General features: G+C 40.4%; 2 protein-coding genes across 4 annotated transcripts in view; one reads left to right on the forward strand and one right to left on the reverse strand.

Moving 5' to 3' along the window:
- The window catches only part of lama2 (laminin, alpha 2), a 232,648-nt gene extending 225,203 nt beyond the window's left edge, over window positions 1-7,445 (forward strand). For all 3 annotated transcript variants that reach the window (XM_085432199.1, XM_085432200.1, XM_085432201.1), the window contains 7 exons: window positions 92-172; window positions 1,173-1,250; window positions 1,544-1,613; window positions 1,776-1,904; window positions 2,498-2,628; window positions 5,937-6,156; window positions 6,322-7,445. In XM_085432199.1, the coding sequence (XP_085288325.1) occupies window positions 92-172; window positions 1,173-1,250; window positions 1,544-1,613; window positions 1,776-1,904; window positions 2,498-2,628; window positions 5,937-6,156; window positions 6,322-6,482 (870 nt within the window). In that variant the 3' untranslated portion in view covers window positions 6,483-7,445. The remainder of the gene's footprint in view (window positions 1-91; window positions 173-1,172; window positions 1,251-1,543; window positions 1,614-1,775; window positions 1,905-2,497; window positions 2,629-5,936; window positions 6,157-6,321) is intronic.
- A 1,452-nt stretch (window positions 7,446-8,897) lies between these two features.
- LOC146692187 (regulator of G protein signaling 6-like) overlaps window positions 8,898-18,813 on the reverse strand; it is a 105,555-nt gene continuing 95,639 nt past the window's right edge. The window contains exons 14-18 of the mRNA XM_085432203.1: window positions 17,161-17,286; window positions 14,984-15,170; window positions 11,428-11,517; window positions 10,843-10,896; window positions 8,898-10,118 (exon numbers count right to left, since the gene is read on the reverse strand). Of these exons, the coding sequence (XP_085288329.1) occupies window positions 10,068-10,118; window positions 10,843-10,896; window positions 11,428-11,517; window positions 14,984-15,170; window positions 17,161-17,286 (508 nt within the window). The 3' untranslated portion in view covers window positions 8,898-10,067. The remainder of the gene's footprint in view (window positions 10,119-10,842; window positions 10,897-11,427; window positions 11,518-14,983; window positions 15,171-17,160; window positions 17,287-18,813) is intronic.

An 18,813-nucleotide genomic window follows, 5' to 3' on the forward strand; every position in this document is an offset into this window, starting at 1 on the left:
ATTGATGAAACTATCGGATGCTTGTGATTCAGTTACTTCACCATGTCTACTTCCTTTTTGTTCTCTCTCTGTCTCTGGTTTTTGTTCCTAGATCAGCGTAACGCGTGACAGGCAGAGAGCCACGCTTATTGTGAATAGGCGGTTCCAAAAAATGATGTCAAGTCCAAAGAAGGTGCTCAGAATAACTCATACATGTAGCATAACACAATGCATGACCTGCAAAAGCCGTAATTTGCTCAAACTCCGCTTCTCATACGTTACTCATTACTTGTCAGTGACATCAGAAATAGTCCTTGGACCTGTACTATAAATGAAGTTTATACATCCAAGGTGTTATTCCTTATCTAGCTTCTTAACACTGGCAGTCCTGCCAAACAATAAGTCAACCTAGGGGTTTGATATCTAGCTACAAGCACATTTACGTGAAAGAAGTGGTGTTGGCAGCGTCTGCTGGCTGCACAGCGTGTATTTTATGAAAAACTTACACTATAATATTTCAGAAATATGAAGAGGTTAAACAGAGTATCTAAGCTGTAAGCATCAATCCGTAAGTGTCCATAGTGATGTACACGCTAAGAGAACCAGCTCCATAACATTGAAACCTAGAATTAAAAGTTGAACTTGCATCACTGAGCCCAAGTCCTGTTTCTGCCCTCTATCGTCACAATGAGGTAGTCAAACTCTTGCCATTATGTCATTCAGTAAATCATGAACTTAAACTGTGGCTAACACAAAGTTTCACAATGATTTATGTCAAAGATGTTGTACACAGCAGTGCAGGAAACCAAAATGAAGTGTTTTACAACACTGCGTAGCACAAAGGAAAAAAATCACAGAGGAAGCATCAGAAAAGACTCTTTGCATGTTGCATTGGGAGAGGAAATATTTGTTCATATTTGGACTTTAAACTGTGGCCCAGCAAGGGGGTGTTTTCACTGTTTGCATTTCTAATTTTATATTTTTATGCTGTATTTTTGTGTCTTGTCAATTTTCTCTGCTACATCACCTTGACATGGTCATCTCGAGACACATTATTGTAATAATCAATAATGTAGGACGCAGACAGACAGAATTGCTTTTATTATCTGTACTAATAGAGATGAAATTGTGTGTCAAAGTGACTGTGAGCACTGCAAAAATATTGCGTTAATGAACTGTGTTCTTGTTGCCAGGCTGACCTGTTAGATGTGGTGGGGATTCTGTACGTTGGCGGATTACCACAAAACTATACCACAAAACGAATAGGACCGGTAAAACACACGCGCACACACACACGCACACACCATTTAAAAATAGGTAATAAGTCTTTCATTGCATGTCAACACATGCCATCATATTTTTATTTCGGTGCTTCACTTGTTTGTTGTCAGTTTAGTTGTTTTCGATTAACTGAAATAGCTTGAGTGTCATTTCAGTATAAAAATTAAGAACTTCTAGCATGATTATCCAGTTTTCGAGGACTGAAGTTAGTATCAGTCAGATTTTGAGTGATTTTTGTTCAACGAAAGCCATTTTTATCAACTCTTTTTTTTTCTTCATCAAGATTCTCTATAGTATCAATGGATGTATTCGTGACCTTAGGGTGGCTGGAAGCCCTGTAGGAGGTGTTTCAGGTAATGGTTTGTATTGTATTTAATGAGTGCCTATTGGTTTTAATGTCTCTTTTGTTTTGTTGTGTTTTTTTCTCAAAAGAATAGTGTAACAGCTTGATATACGAGATGTTATTTTTGAATGTGCCCAAATAGTTTTTATTAACTTGCTCTCGTTCTATCAAGGTTCTTCTGAGTCCATGATTGACTTTAAACTAGACATGGCCACACCCACATCCAGTCATATGGTTGGAAGGTGCTTCGTTGCTACTGAGACGGGCACTTATTTTGAGGGCACTGGCTTTCTAAAAGCAGGTGAGATGACGCTCAGAGCATGTACATGAAAGGGGAACATAAGGCTGGGATTTTTTTGTTTTATTTCATTTTTTTCCTGGTCATGTTGTACATGCATATAAATTACCTCATATCTTTATTCTCTTCCCCCTCCTGCCCCCCCCCCCCCCCTCTTTCTTAAATAGATAACTATCATATCTGATATCATATCTCACAGTACAATAATATTGAATGGGTTGCATTGTTGTATTTTGTCATGTTTCTCAGGTCTTTGTCTGAATTTCTACGAACATTATTGCTAAGGATTGTCTTATTGCATTGGAGTCACACTGGGTTAAATATGTACACTTGGGTTTTAAGGGGTATTTATTATTTTCTTCTTTTTTTTGGGTTGTATGGAAGCCCCAAACGCAATTTCATTGTTCTTGACAATGACAATAAATAAATAAATACTAAATACTAAATACTACCTAGCAATGACCTGATTTTGGTTCTTTTGCTGTTTTATTTTATTTTATTATATATTGATCTGAATAAATTTTACTTATTGGAATGTCTTTGTACAAAATGTGCCTTCTATTTCTCACCAACAGTTACTCTTTGTCTTTATCTAGTCTCATCCTATAGAGTGGGTCTGGATGTGTCCATAGCATTAGAGTTCCGAACCAGCAGAACCAGTGGAGTGCTTTTGGCAGTCAGTAATCAAGGCAATGATGGACTGGGGCTAGAAATTGTCGATGGCAAGGTACGCAACACTCATTTATGGCTCAGTCGCACCAAATATAGTGTGTATAGTAAATATAGGATAAGACCCTCCTTGTGACTAGAAAAAAACAGCAGGGATTGCACTGGATTTTTTTCACCTTTGCTGACTGAATGCAAGTAGTTGTGGTGACCAGCTGGTTGTCCAGAGGTTGAACATGCAATGCCCTTAACCTTTGGGTAATCATTTCTGACAGATTTATCAGCAGTAAATCTTTGCTACTGTCTGATTTATAAATGCAGAAAAATTGCCAACACATTGCAATCAATCTTGGTCACTTTGCACCAATGAGCGCAATTTGTCTGTGACGTGTTCCACAATAAGTTTCCTGTTGTTAGACACACTGAGGGACTCTACTGAACTGGTTGCCAACTGCTTCCATTGCCATATTACAATTAAATCACAGACATCATGAACTCCTGAATTTTAGTTTCAGATCTATGAAGTTCTGGCTGGACTTTCAACATAAGTACTTAATGTGAATTTCTGTGTAACAGATTTGCGATTATTACAAACAGATTGCATGTAATTAACACATTGAAGCCATTCAGTTGCAGACTGACACCGTTTGGTGCAATTATGGTCACAGACATAGCAGCCATGTTTGAATTGGCCGCTTTCAGTTTCATTGTACATGGTCTTAATAATTTTGTTAATGTTGCAATTTCCAGCCACTGTTGCACTGCGCAGTGGTTCTCAAACTTTTTACATCATTCCCCACGTGGCAAGAAGAAATACTTTCAAGCCCCATCTAAACAAAATAATGACAGAAAAGCCTGGCTGCAACTTTATTTAGATAATAAACTCATTCACAATGAATCATTCAGTAATTTTTGTTTTAAACAAACAACTTTCATTTCAAACAACTATTTCTTAACTTTTAGTCTGCACCACTTCTTCAAAAAGGTAAAAAGTTAAACAGAATGTGAACATTGCCAGACATAGAAAAATAAAATTCAGTCTTAGTCTTATAAAAAAAGAAATCCCCAGAAACTTGTGAACAGAGGTGAAAAATATATAATTTAGTGAGAGCTTAATGCTATTCACTCTTAAAGGCTGCAGTCAGCCTGTTTTTGACAGCAGAGCTGCGGCGGGGCGTGGACTGGGGCGTGGCTGCGGGGGAGATGGACGCACCTGTGCGGCATCCCCAGTCACGTCTCCCCAGCTTAGGACAGAATGAACTGGGTCCTGTTGTTGTTGTTGATATGTGTAGGCTGTAGCCGAAAAGCTGCATTCGCGTGTGTAAGTCGACAGGCGCAATATAGTGCGAACATGCAGCCCAGTCCTGGGTTTTGGCACCACTGTAAACGATGGACGACAGACACAACCACATGTTCGCACTTTTCACTACACTTCTTTATTGCGGCTGTTGAATTACACACGTGGCTGCGTGCAGCTTTTCAGGGATGCAGCGGATGCGCATATTATTAACGTAACTGCTGCAAATTTCTTGTTTCTTTCCGCCGTAAAAGTGATTCTGATGTTAAACATTAGTTCTGCATGACTTTTCTGCCAGGTAACTTGCGCCCCACCTGTCAGAACTCCAGTGGGGCGTGCCACACACTTTAAAAACTGCACTAACCTGACTGTAGTATAATGGACTGTAGTATAAAGGAATAATATTTGTGTGAAATGCACATATTTAAAAACTCACATTATAATATTACAGATATATTAAGCGGTTAAACACTGACTTTTTTACTTATTTAAGCAGGACAGTATAACTATTGAGATCAAAAATCTCTTTTACAAGTGTGTTAGTTTTCTAGGCAAGAAATACAGCAGTGAAGTTGCAAAAAACTGGTAACACACAGAAAAAAATACACAAGTTAAGTACTCTAAAATAAAAACAATAAAAATAAAATACAAAAGCAACCAAAATGTATAATGTCATCACCAATAAACCCTGAAAAATCAATAAAAGTAATTCCCACAATTTTTTGATTAATGGAAGTCAATAAGACAGGCGCAGACCATATAAATAAGACCTTAAAAATAAGAATGTACCAGTGGCTGAGGCTATGAAATGACAAACAGACCTCCCAGCACAAGCACACAATGTACAGTGGCAGGTAAACGCTTTAAGGTTTGTAATAAATCTCAGTGCTCAGTTATAGAAAGAATCCAGCATATGTAAACGTTGTAATATAAGTGAGTATCTCGACTTTTAATATATATATTTTGTTCAGTAAACATGTTTTATATCTTGTTTGAAAATTATCCATGGCTCTGCTCTTTCTGCAACAAAATCATAACAGAAGGTCGTCGTCATTAGCAACAACCGAAGCTGCTGGACATTAATGTGGAACGATTGCGATAAATAAATAAGTTAACGCTAAGTGACCTCTTTGGCGGTTCTAGCATTAAAAATTTCCTGGATATCTTGAATTAGTTGTCAGTAATCTGAAATTGATTTAGAGAGTCACAGCAAACTTAAATTATTCCAATTCAAGTCTTCCATAAGAACCATTTACTTAAAATTCCCTTTTAATAAAAGCTTCATTAAAGAGGGTAGTGCACTTCTGACAACTGAGGATGTTCTGGAGTAGCCAAGTGTAATCTGGAGGGATTCAAAGGATCAAGTACCAAAAACTGAAATGATCAAAAACTCACTGATTCAGAGTTTTTGCCAAATATTATAATACCCCTGACTTTTTTAGGTCACTCAGTCCTATATACATATAATACCCATCAACACTAATATCTGTATTTGTAATAGATTTGCCTAACCAGATTTCAAATTAAACTATAATATTAGAATGTGCTCAAATGCTAAGCATAACCATAGCACATAAACTATGTATGTTCAAATGAAGAAAACATAAATCTGTTTTAAAATCAACAGGAATGTTAAACCTTGTGCTGGAAGCAGGCCCGGAAATAAGAAGCAACAGAAGAATTAAACACTTGTCCTTTTTTAAGATTTTAGTCCATTGTAAAATAAAATAAATGCTGCTTAGAGGAAAAGGACATTGATACAAATTTGATCTTAAAAAAACCTTAAAAAATAGCAAAAATAACATAAAGGGAAAAACCTCCAGAGAGAAAGCTTTTTCAGTTGTGAGGTTTGGGACTATCAAACATGTTCTTGGTCCATCTCCACAAATTGAGGATTTTATTTTTTTACATAAACTTGTCACAAAAAGTAATTTTTACTTAGTATTTTTTGTGAAAACTTTATAAAACTTTTCACAAACTAATTTCAAAGAATTTCGAAGAATTATGAAATTAGTTTGACTACATGCAGTAAGCTTGTTTGTTGTTTCCATGTGCCTTTCCCTCCCTCTTAGCTGCTCTTCCATGTTGACAATGGAGCTGGGCGCTTTACGGCAGTGCACGTTCCTCAGGGAGAAGGCTTCTGTGATGGACAGTGGCACTCCGTCACCGCCACCAAGAAACGGAACAAGCTGGAGCTGGTGGTTGATGGGAAGCAGAGCGATGCAGCCAGTCCGTATGCACACTCTGTCACCTGTGACACCAGCGACCCCATATATGTTGGAGGATATCCTGGTATGAATGCCACCTACCTAAAATGATACTTGGACAAATGTAAAGAAACATGCCAACACATATGAATTGTTGTTAGCATATATAGAAAACATACTTGTTACAGGAGAAGAGCCTGTTCAGGGATTATGGAGTAAATTTGATTATGTGTTTTTGTTTCTGTCTCAGCTGGAGTTCACCAGGCAGCTCTTTCTACCAGCACCTCTTTTCATGGTTGTATAAGAAACCTGAAGATCACCAAGTCTTCTAAGACCATGGAGGTGCACTTCAACAAGGCTCTGGAGATTAGAGGAGTCCAGCCTCTTTCCTGTCCCGCTGTCGCTGCCTAATTCTCCTTACTGCTTTTCAATAAGGTCTCAGCTTTCCCAAGGGACCTAATGCCAATTTATGTGTTGACCCATTTCCTCAGAGTGAATTTGTGTGTTAGCTGTGTAGTCATTACTCTTTTAAGTCCTGCAACTCGTGACACGTTTCACTATTCCCAAATTAGTGTACCTTTACAGCCATTCATTAATTCTACTCACAATTCATTTGTTTGGTGTAAGTACCTAAAAAATAAGTGCCCAGCTCAGCTACACTTTTTGCATTGTAACATCAAAAATGTCTTTCTGAGCGTTTTTCTTCACTCAAATTGAAATATAAACAACAACAAGTCTAACCAAACAATTATTCTGATGCTACCAACATGCTATTGCTCAGTGTGATTTTTAAAGTACCAAATTCGTCCATCAATCTATCCATCTTCTTCCGCTTATCTGGGGCTGAGTCGTGGGGGCAACAGCCTAAGGAATCCTCCCTCTCCCTAGCCATCTCCTCCAGCTTGTCTAGAGGAACACCAAGGTGTTGCCAGACCAGCCGAGAGTTATAATCTCCCCAGCATGTCCTGGGTCTGCCCTAGTGCCTCCTCCCGGTGGGACATGCCCAAAACATCCAGTAGGCATCCTAGCCAGATGCCCGAATCGCCTCAACTGCCTCCTTTGGAGGAGCAGCGGTTCTATTCTGAGCCCCTGCTGGATGGCTGAACTTCTCACCCTATCTCTAAGGGAGAGGCCAGCCACCCTTCGGAGGAAGTCCATTTCTGCCGCTTCTCTCGCTTTTGGTCGCTACCCACAGCTCATGACCATAGGATGAGGGTAGGGACGTGGATCGAACGGTAAATCGAAAGCTTCGCTTTTACACTCCACCCATCCCAGTTCTTCAAATATAACCTTAAACATCTACTAAGAAGTTGTCAGTTTATTATCAGACCTGCGCACAATGTGAAGCTCTGATCAATAAATTTGTAATGGCTATGAAGTGAGTCTCACTGTGTTTCAGTTTGTCATCTAAAGTATTAAAATCCTGCATTGCAATACATGTGCTTACAGTACTCAGGTGCTGCTTTTTGGGATATTTTTTGGTGTTTTGAATAAGTTCAGTTTTGTCTTTTATCTTGGAAACAGTTGCACCAGGATTTGTTTTTGTTTTTTCCTGTCTGTTCTTCGTATACCTTCTTTTCTAAAAAACGGTTTAGAACGTCTGAATTTTTGATCAATGTTTTTAAGCAATAATGCACAAGAAACATTTAAGTGTTTTGATCTCTCCCACAAAACTTGAGTATGCACTTAAAGCTTTACAACTATATGTAGAACATACACTAACGAATCACTAAAATATAAAAGTAAAATAAAAAATTTGATACTCGGGACAAAATGGTTTTATCCAGGAAGTGTACAGTTAGATCCATAATAATTTGGCCAGTCACTCATTTTTACCTCTTGACTGTAAATTGCTGATAGGGTATTGCCGTTAACTTTGTGAACACAATAACTTGAGATTGAGGCAGTGTACGATGTCTAAATCAATACTACAGGTGCATCTAGTAAAAATCTCAGACAAGTTATGAATATCAGTGACTTTGACCTTAAGGTCAAAGTCCTTTACCTGCACTGACATCTGTTTGGGTGTCATATTGACAGTCTCAGTTACCAAAATGAAGTTCAACATTTGGAATTAAAGGTGGGTCGAGTGTTTGTCATGGAATAACAAGGCAACAGTCTCAAACTTCTTGTCAATTGTCAAAATACTTTTGAGCCTCTCAAAATATTTCTAATACTTTTGCTGAACCTCATGAATTAAAGCTGAAAGTCTGCACTTGAATCACATATTGCTGGATTTGAAACCCACTGTAGTGGTGTATAGAGGGAAATCTAAAAAAAGATATGCCTTATTCAAATATAACATGGAGACTATTGGAATAAAACAGTAGTCATACTTGTTTGATGAAGATTAATATAAGACTGACTTACAGGAGGAAGATAATAATAGAAAAGAGAAAAAAAAATGTACCGTTTCTTAATAAAATGCCCACCAGATGGCGCTATTGCACTTCACAGCTATTACTAAGATGGCAAGATACTAAAAGCTCTTTGTAGCATTAGATGTAATAATCAGTCTTTATTTCCCAAGCATCAAATTCAAGAGCGACAACACTTTAAAGCTGCACTGTTTAACATTTAGGTTTTAATAGTACATTTCTAAAGCGTACTTGTTGCCCAGCTGTAATGGTTTTGCTCCAGGTGCCAGCAAATGACAGAAAGTGAGACGTTTAACCAGTACTTACTACCCAACGGACACTAGGGGGCAGTATGTAACTACAAAGTGCAAAGATGCACCTGTTACATGTTACATGCATTTATTCTGGGATTTTATTGAAAGTGTCATCTGATGCATTTTCCCTGTAAGAAGAAATAGACATGCTGACATAAGGGTCCAAAACTCCATCTTTATTGTGCATTCCTCTTTTATTGTCATCTTTACACAAAGTGAAGAATGGTAAGAAGTCAGCCAAATAAACATTACTGTGGCCGCCTGCAGTGGAATGTTTAGAAGATAGAGTAAAGCCTAACCTTTATCCACCCACCCGTTTAAAGCAATACAACTGTTTGTAAACCTACCAACTCACCTTTTTATGACAAGATGTTCACCTCTGGGTGTCCACAACATATGTTTAGGGCAAAGTAATTATTGATTTGTAGATTAAGAATATGTCCAAATGATCAGGTCAACACTGATTTTGGTTAGCTTTCCAGGATACGTGTGGCCTTCGTGTTTGGTGCCCTTTACTTGAATTTAAAAGCAGACATTTCAGCTTGTGCTTGTACTAACTTCAGTATTAGTAGCTACTGTTGCACATACTAACACATACTATTGTACCAACTACAGTACTACATTACACAGCTATAAGTGCAGGGAGACAGACAAAAGCAGCAAGTGTGCTGATTTAAATGTGAGCGCACACTGTAACCAAGTAAATCGGCATTGGACATACAGAGGCATATCTTGTGTCATACAATAGTAAGTTGATCTAAAAGCTTTAGTCAATCATAAGTTCAGTGTACTACACCACCTGGCAGTCAAGCATCTGTAAACTGCTCCCAGTGTTTCATTCCCTTATATCATCGTAGTGAATGATGAGATAAAACAGCTAGCTACAGCATTTAATCTAAGTCTCGTTTGACATCTGTCAAGGCATTCAAGCATTCCGTGTTTATATCACTGAAAGTAAAAGCAATAGCCTCTTCAGCTACTATATTAACATGAGAGTAGATAGAGAGAAACAACTGAGCCCGGCTTTCCTTAGTACAGGTGATTTTTGTAGAAACTTCCTAAGAGGAGTAGCATTGTTTATCATCTACACTGTGACAGCACTGGTGTCAGGTCTGGTGACTTATTGCATGCTGTCGGTCCGCTTGAACTGATCTGAGGTGAGTTTCACATGTGGTAGTAGTCCAATCCAGTGGTGTAAGCTTGTTTGGCGCACTTATCCACCTCCCATAGCTACACAAGCACACCCCAGGGTCCTTTTCCACCTGCTTCCCATAGGTAAGCAGCTCTTCTGGGTATGGTTCCACCTATTCTTCATCCAGGCCTTGTCAGGACGACTGCATGAGACCCGTCAGTCGTTTGCCTGTCAATGACTTGCCCTGGAAAAGAAGAGTCATAGTTTAAAGTTTTATTCTCAAGATTTCTAAGGAGCTAAGGAGAAAAAGAAGAAGGATGACCTGCATGCACATAGAGCTTTGTCTGCAAAAATATATTAAATCTCAAGGTGAGAATACATTATATTAGCCCTGAAAAAAAAAGGGGGGGGGACAGTAATGCAATGAGAGGTGCCTTAGGGAGCTCCAAGCTTGCCATATGAAGTCCAATAAGACTTAAATAACGTTTTTTTCTTCTTCTTTGATATCAAGCTCATAATGTGTCTGCAGAGAAATGCATAGTTTGGTCACAGTTCCATGTCTTTGCAAACCAAAGGCTTCATCTATTGAACTGAAAGAAATAATGCATTTCATAAAGCAAAAACAAACATGGCAACACATGGCAAATGGCACCCCAAAGGGAACACTGAAGAATACAGAAATCACTCAAACCGCTTAGCTGTAATTTTACATTGTAATTGTTTTGCCTGCATCCTGCCTCTTCCCTCATTTGCAGTCACGCAGTTAGGCAAACTAATTTGTACAATGGACAGTCCTTTATTACTCAATACGCCATTCTTTTAAACCATTATTTTAAAAAAGTAAATGTCCTTTGTAGCTGCAAAAGTATCTAATGACTACGAAAAATACTTTAGCACAGATGTACAATTAAAAAAAAGTTTGATAAAGTAGCTGTAATAATTAAAACCAGACGCAGCGGGACACTCACCACACTGCGAGTGAACTTCTCCAGGGAGGTGCGTCGGCCCTGCTCCGTTTCAGGCTAGAGTCGAGCAAAAAGTAAAGAGTGTGAGAGTTCAACTCTTTCGAAGCCAAAATTGCATCTTTCACTTTCAGAGTCAGTTCGCAAAAATTGCACAAGATTGCAGGCATATTTTTAAACATTACTGATATTACAGTAATTGCTGGAAAATACTATGCCGTATTCCACTTTCTTTTCTAAAAAGAGCTGTTAGCAGTCGTCTCAGCAATTTAGCTGACCGAATGCGGTGCACCCCTCATGCCTCATAGCTGGCCCTGCTAGAGGCAGGTTGCCCATCAATCCAGTGTCAAACATGTCAAAATGCCCTTTGACATATTCACAAATTATACTGTATCTCATGGTGTGTGACTGTTACAGTGCTGTGTGTGCACTTTGAGCAGTCATTAAGTCATAAAGACTGGTCCACTTATCTCTACCAAGTAAAGACGGGGAGCCTGCCTTAGTCTCAGCTTCACTGATGCTAATGTTCAATGATACAGCTTCTGTATGTCCACAGAGAGTAATTCATAAATAGATGACACAGTCACTTACTTTCTTCCTCGCCATCAGAAGGTCCTGGTACAGGTTGGAGCGCAGGAAACGTGAATAGCTGTCACTTTTCATCAGCTTGTAGATGTGGTCCTTAGAGGTCAGAAAGATGGGATACACAGCAAGTAAGAAGGAGAAGTTTGCGTCGGAAGGATGGCGGTGCAATTCTGCTATGTTTATATATAACTATGTGTCGATGATGTACAAAACTTGCCAACTCAAGCAGAGTAAACTGAACAAGACCCTCTCAGTGGGAGAGGATGATTGAGGCACACTGCCAGGTAACTGACAGGAGAAATCTTTTCTTTGTTTAACTCGTCCCATTTAAGCCTGTGACACGAGACGGAATTTAATATCTAAAGAAGGGCATCAAAAAAGCCAAACACCATTACAAAAAGAAGGTAGAAGAGCACTTCTCCAACTCCAACCCCCGACACATGTGGCAAGGACTCCAGACCATCACAGACTACAGGACCACCAAACCCTCCCCCGCATCCTCTGATGTCTCCTTCCTCAACGAGCTCAACAACTTTTATGCTCGTTTTGAGCGAGGGAACCCCACAACCACAACCAAAGCAGACATGACGCCAGACCACCAACCTCTGACTCTCTCCCCCACCGATGTAGGAGCGGTGCTGAGCAGGATCAATGTCCACAAGGCTGCAGGCCCTGATGGCATCCCCGGGCGTGTTCTCAGAGCGTGTTCTGGGGAGCTTGCAGGAGTGCTCACAGACATATTCAACCTGTCCTTGGCCCATGCTGTGGTACCGGCCTGCTTCAAATCCACCTCCATCGTCCCGATACCCAAAAACTCCAACCCATCTTGCCTCAATGATTACCGCCCAGTAGCACTCACCCCCATCATCACTAAGTGCTTAGAGCGACTGGTCCTAGCACACTTCAAATCCTGTCTCCCCCCCACCCTGGACCCCCACCAATTCGCATACCGCCGGAACAGGAGCACAGAGGATGCAGTCTCCATCGCAATGCACTCTGTCCTCTCACACCTGGACAACAACAACACCTACGCCAGAATGCTGTTTATAGACTTCAGTTCAGCGTTCAATACAATCCACCCCTCACAACTCATCAGGAAACTGACAGACCTGGGTATCAGTTCCCTCATCTGCAAATGGTTACTGGACTTCCTGACCAACCGCCCCCAACATGTCCGGCTGGATAACCGCTGCTCATCTACCATCACAATGAACACCGGTGTACCACAAGGCTGTGTGATGAGCCCTTTCCTCTACTCCCTCTTCACCCACGACTGCAGACCTGCTGATGGTTCCAACACCATCATTAAGTTTGCAGATGACACCACGGTGATTGGCCTCATCAGTGACAACGATGAGGCCGCCTACAGGGAGGAGGTGGATCGTCTGGCTGAGTGGTGCGACAGAAACAACCTGCTGCTTAACACCGAGAAGACCAAGGAGCTCATCGTGGACTACAGGAGGAATGCTGACCCACATCCACCCATCCACATTAAGGGGACGGCTGTGGAGCGTGTGAGCAGCTTCAAGTTCCTGGGAGTCCACATCTCCGAGGATCTCACCTGGACGACCAACTGCTCCAAGCTGGTCAAGAAGGCTCACCAGCGCCTCTTCTTCTTGAGGACTCTGAGGAAGAACCACCTGTCCTCAGACATCCTGGTGAACTTCTATCGCTGCACCATCGAGAGCATCCTGACCAACTGTATAACAGTCTGGTACGGGAACTGCTCTGCCTCGGACCGGAAGGCGTTGCAGAGGGTCGTGAAAACTGCCCAGCGCATCGCCGGAGCACCACTTCCTGCCATAAAAGACATCTACAGGAAGCGGTGTCTGAAAAGGGCTGGGAAAATCATCAAAGACCCCAGTCACCCATCACATGGACTCTTCACCCTCCTGCCCTCTGGGAGGCGCCACAGGAGCCTCCGGACTAAGACCACCAGGTACCGGAACAGCTTCTTCCCCACAGCTGTCAGACTCCTGAACTCTGCCTCCTGACATCTGACCCACGTTAAACTCATGGACTGAACATACACACACCCACAATGGACAACTGTACCCTCAAACACAAGAATAACATGGACTGAACCACCACTCACAACCACTAGCACTTTATATAGCCTCTGTAGAAACTATCTACACCCTCACTTATCTTAACTGCACTACTGTATAGCTCTGTGTAAATAATCATTCTGTACATTCGATAATCTTTAATCCTACAACTGTTTACAACTTGCATAGTTCCCATTCTGTATAGCTGTATATCCCAGATTCTGTAAAGTTATTTATTTCATTTCATATTCTGTATAGTTTTTCATATTTATATCCTGTACATAGCTTGTACTCACTACAGCCTGTACATACTTATAGTTATAGAATATTCACAACATACTTCATACCGTGTACATTATAACATACCATAATAGACCCATTTCTGTAATATACTCACATATCTATATTATTGCTAATATATACTGTAATATATCTATATCACTAAAGCACTTCTGGATGGATGCAAACTGCATTTCGTTGCCCTGTACCTGTGCATGTGCAATGACAATAAAGTTGAATTCTATTCTATTCTATTCTATTCTATTAATAGATGCTATGCAGCGCCCAGTACCCCCCCGCCCATCTATCTCCCAATGAGACGTATTCTCTGGAAATCACTCCACAATATAGACCCATTAGTTGATACTGGTGAAGCATGTAAGAAAGACAAATGGAGCAGACAATAGTGTGGGGCAGAGCTTCTGAAAGAAGCACAGAAAACCCACAGAGATATAACCAACTTAAGTTGGAATGTAGAATAGAGCCTTGTGGTAATACTCTTGACCTCAAGCAGGCCTATTTGGAGTCAGTCACATAACTGGGGAATCCTGATACACAGGAAATTACTGAAGCTTATCCCAGCTGTCATAGTATAGGTCAACAGTCTATTGCAGGTCTAACACAGAGACAGACAACCAGTCACACAATTAGGTCATTTAGAATTAAACTTCAGAAGCATGGCGGTGCATTAGTTAGCATTGTTGTTTCCCAGCAAAAAGGTCCTGGGTTCAAATCTGCTGACTGGCTGGGGCCTTGCTATGTAAGTTTGCCTGTCTGCTTTACTTTTTCAAAAGTCACTCCAAAGGATATGAGGTGTGTATTTGCAGTGTAAATGTGTTGCAATCACTGATCAAAAGTAGGGACATTTTTCTCAGTAGTGAGAGAACAGAATGAGGCTAACTGAAATAAATGCAATTTGCTAAATGACTCCTTTTCTAGGATTCACTTAGTATTGTAGTTCACCTTTTATTATTTATGAGTACCACTAATTCTCAGTTCAGCCAGACAAATTTCAGCTGGCATTTGCCAAAAAGTTGCATAAATCTGGACAGGATTTTAAGAGCAGGTTCTTTTTTTCCCAGTCATATAATTTCTATATGTAGGTTTAAAGAGGTTGATATATTGTTACATCAGCTCCACTTTAAAACCCTGTGAAGTCCGACTGGTTTTATAATTTTCAAGTTCAAATAATTTTACTTGAGCTCAAATGCACTGCATGCTCCTCTGCTTCTCACCTGTGCATCTTCGTAGCTGTATCGTCCAGGGTCTTTCAGGTTTTGGCTGGTGCGTTCGTAACTGTGGGAGTCCAGGTTAATAGAGCTGGGCGCTCCCTCTGCCAGGAACTCTGCCCAGATGTCCTGTGCCCTCTGTGCAACTTCGTGCTGAGGTATCCTCTTTAATTCCTGCACAGCCAGCCAGAACCTGCAACAACACAAACAGAAACACACATCAGTGGCATAGACCTTTAAATCTGCATGCTAAACATGTAACTGGTGATAACTTATCTTTAGATAGATTAGCGAGTTTAGGACAGTGAAAGCTTTCTGTATGATTAGAGCGGTAAAATTAAAAGTGAAACCTTCCTGCAAAGCAAACATAGTTTTCTCGAAACATGTCAGTATCCAGAACATTGACTTACATGTATTTGATTTCTTTCTTTCTAAAATGCTCTTAAAACTTTCTCCTCCTTTCCTCGACGACACACGAGAATAATTTTCTTTTAAATATTGACACAGAGAAAAAACTTAAACTGTGTTAAATACCAGGGGCAGCAGAGAAGCAGACTGCCTGCAATATTAGTTTCTATCTATATTGATCTGTGGACTGGTTTAGCAATATAGAGCAAAGCACCTCTGGGGTGTGCTTTGCTCACTCACTCTCTATTTCTCAATAACTGACACTCTCTCTTTCTGTGCCACTCCTCCAAAAGCTCCCTCATAAAACCAAAAGCAATTAAGGGTCCAGAAGAAGAGAACAATAGATGGAGGTGAGGAGACTGGTGGCGTAGCTGAAGGGTGAACAGCGATGTGAGTGTATGCCCTCCCGCTCTGCATCTCACCCTGCTTATGTGTGTGTGTTTTTTCTCTGTAGTGGATCTCCCCCTGGCTCAGAAGTATCAACAACCTCCATAGTATCAGTTCATCCCCAGACTCTTATTCCTAACACGTTTCTGTCTCTCTCACTAGATTTCAGAGATGCCTCATCTCTCTCTCCCACCCACACACTATAAAACACCCACTTATTGCTGCATAGGTGCATAAGGGACTAAATATGACAGTGCCTAGTGTGTAAATTTGTATTTAATGTGAGCTGTAAACCATTACAAGAACAAGTCAAAGAAATCAAAAACATTCATGGACTTAAAAATTAAACAGACAGATTGAGGAAAAGTTGCCATGAGCCTAAAAACACGAGTTTTGAAATGTTTTGTGACGTGTGATGGATCGTCGGGCTAGCGGTTTCTCTTAGTATGCTTACTGCCGGTGCTCTACAACTCTGTTTTTGATGTGTAGACAGAAGTAAAGTAGTTCTGTGAAATCTTATTTCCCTTTGAATCTTTCCTTTAAGGCACGACAACTTAAATTACGTCTTAAATGCATAGGAGGAGTGTGGTTGTCTGTTTAAAGAGGCCCTGTGGTAGGGCACGTTGTGTACTCTGCACCTCACCCAGCAGAGCCAGCTGGGACAGGCTCTACTGCTGCTGCTATGACTTTTAATTGAATGAGCAGTTAAGAAAATTGATGTGTACCTCATTAGCTCAGTCTTGTTATTTTTATCAGAGTTGTAAGGCTGCATCTTTTTCTTCTCTTCGATACAACATTGTTGTTTATGGTGATAAGACCTTTCAAAAACTGTTTTTATCTTAGATTTATCCAACAGAGTAAAAAAAAAATACTAGAAGAGATACATCTGCATAACATTGTAGCTCAGTATTGCTCCTTTCTAATACTCTTTTCTTTTCCTGAAATTTCGATGAGCAGAATTTTAGTGTGGTTTGTGCGCTTCTCTTTAAGTGTTCTAGGTATCTAAAAACTGGCAAACCTTCACTTGATTGCTCTTCCATGTTCCAAGTGGGTTGAAATGGTAGGTTGGAACAATGAGGTTGCCAAGAAGAAATAATTTCTGCCTATTTTCATGGAAGTGAAAGCTTTTGATCGACTCTTATACTCTCCTCACGTTGTTAAAGGGGAGCTGCACAAATGTCCAACTGAATGTCTTAAATGTTATCCTATGAAGCACAGAGGATTTGTTATAATGCAGAATAAGCTGCCTTTAAAAATTCACCACAAAATCTGTGCTTGTGCACTACTTGCCTTTCTTCATTAATTGAGTTCAGTACAGCATGGTTAAAAAGAGCAGGAAAATATCACTTCAACATACAACAGTGATGACTGAAATATATTTTGCTCACCTGAGATTCTCTGAGCTAAACTCTGATTCTAGAAACTTGAGGAAAAGCTCCTGCCCTGCTGGATCTTTCAAGGCGTCCTCCAAAGAGAAGCCCCACTTCTTCACCCTCTGCTGACTGGGCTCCTTACTAGGAAAGATGGAGATAGGGATTGGCAGTTTATTGTTATATATGTATATATGTATATTGCAGCCCCTCTATAAAAATATCTGTGGTTCCAAAATTATCAGTGCAATATATTTGTGTTCCCCTCAAATTAAGCTGAAAAATCTGTAGTATTCACAAAACTCTACTTTCAATATGTTTTTGACAATAGTTACAATGTCCTTAAAAAAATAAAGAATGAAACTAGTGTCTGAGACTTAATTACAGCTGGGAAAGTGTGGACAGATCTAAAAGGTGAAAACAGAGGAAAGATGAAGATAGAGATGAGACATTAAAACTGCAAAATCCTCCTGATCTTTGGGACTCACGAAAGGGTCTGATGTGGATGTGATACTGGTTTATGAAAAGCTGCACATTATGACAGTGCTCATCTGAAATCCAATCATTACAATCTCTGCAGGGAATATGTTCTCTTATCCTGCAATTAATCAATTCAGATGAATTATTAAGCTACATTAGGCACAGTGATCATGTGTCTGATCTAATGAATTCCTGCGTATTCAGCAGTTCCAATCATAGTGCACCTTGTTGAGAGCACTACTTTTCTTTATGTTTAATAATTTGGTAGCAAGGCAGTTCATTTGTTTGATCGGTCTTATATGTGTTTTCTTTGATTTGGGCTGAGTGATCTGTAAATGTCCGTCACTAGTTCAAAAGTTCTCTGCCAAAGCAATTAGTGCTTGATCAGTACTCGGTCAGTCACACTTTGGCTTTACAAGAAAAAAAATCATGCCTGTATAGCAGCTACACGCCTCTAGAGCGTGAGTCACACGTTTGATTCCCACCTGGGGCGTCTGTATCCAGTAAGGGTCTTAGGCTTGACCCTCCATGCTATATGAAGTCATGCCGATACCCAACATCCACATTGACAGCGAAACAACTAGTAGCTCAGTGTTCCAACATTTAGAAGAAAGGACTGTTCTCAAAGCTAGAGACTGACGAGGTACAACACACATGTTATGGCAACAGGGAGCCAGGACAACAGGTCAGGGGGTAGATATCATGACCCCCCCCCACCCAAGCAGGTATCCGTCTCCTTGAGTGCGAGAGTCCTGAAAGATAGGATCATGGTGAAGCTTGACCTGACTGTGTGCTAAGATGGATCAATACATGAGGAGGACCACTGCTGTTCTGCATATGTCTTGTTAAGGTTCACAATTGAGGAAGGAGAGTACAAACCACCATTGGTCCAGAGGATCTTGGTCAAACAATGATTTTAATGACTACACACGTGTGGGAAGAACACTCTGTACGCCGACAGCAAGTGATCTCCGACTTAATCAAAGCATGAACAGATATTTTATAGCATCAGGGTTTGATTTACTGACGCCCCTTCATGCGTCACAGATACATTTTATACATAGATCAGATCAACACCACAATGGCTTTTAACCCAGAAGATCATCTTCTATTTTCATGGCTGGTACTTTCCGTTCTTGTCTTAAAGTGAATTGTTCCTCTTTCTTGCCGAGACATGACTAATCTCTCCTC

The sequence above is a fragment of the Copadichromis virginalis genome, linkage group LG15 (assembly GCF_057382275.1).
Source record: "Copadichromis virginalis isolate Kocher_CV1m ecotype Utaka linkage group LG15, C_Virginalis_male_GT1.1, whole genome shotgun sequence".
Taxonomy (NCBI): Eukaryota; Metazoa; Chordata; class Actinopteri; order Cichliformes; family Cichlidae; genus Copadichromis; species Copadichromis virginalis.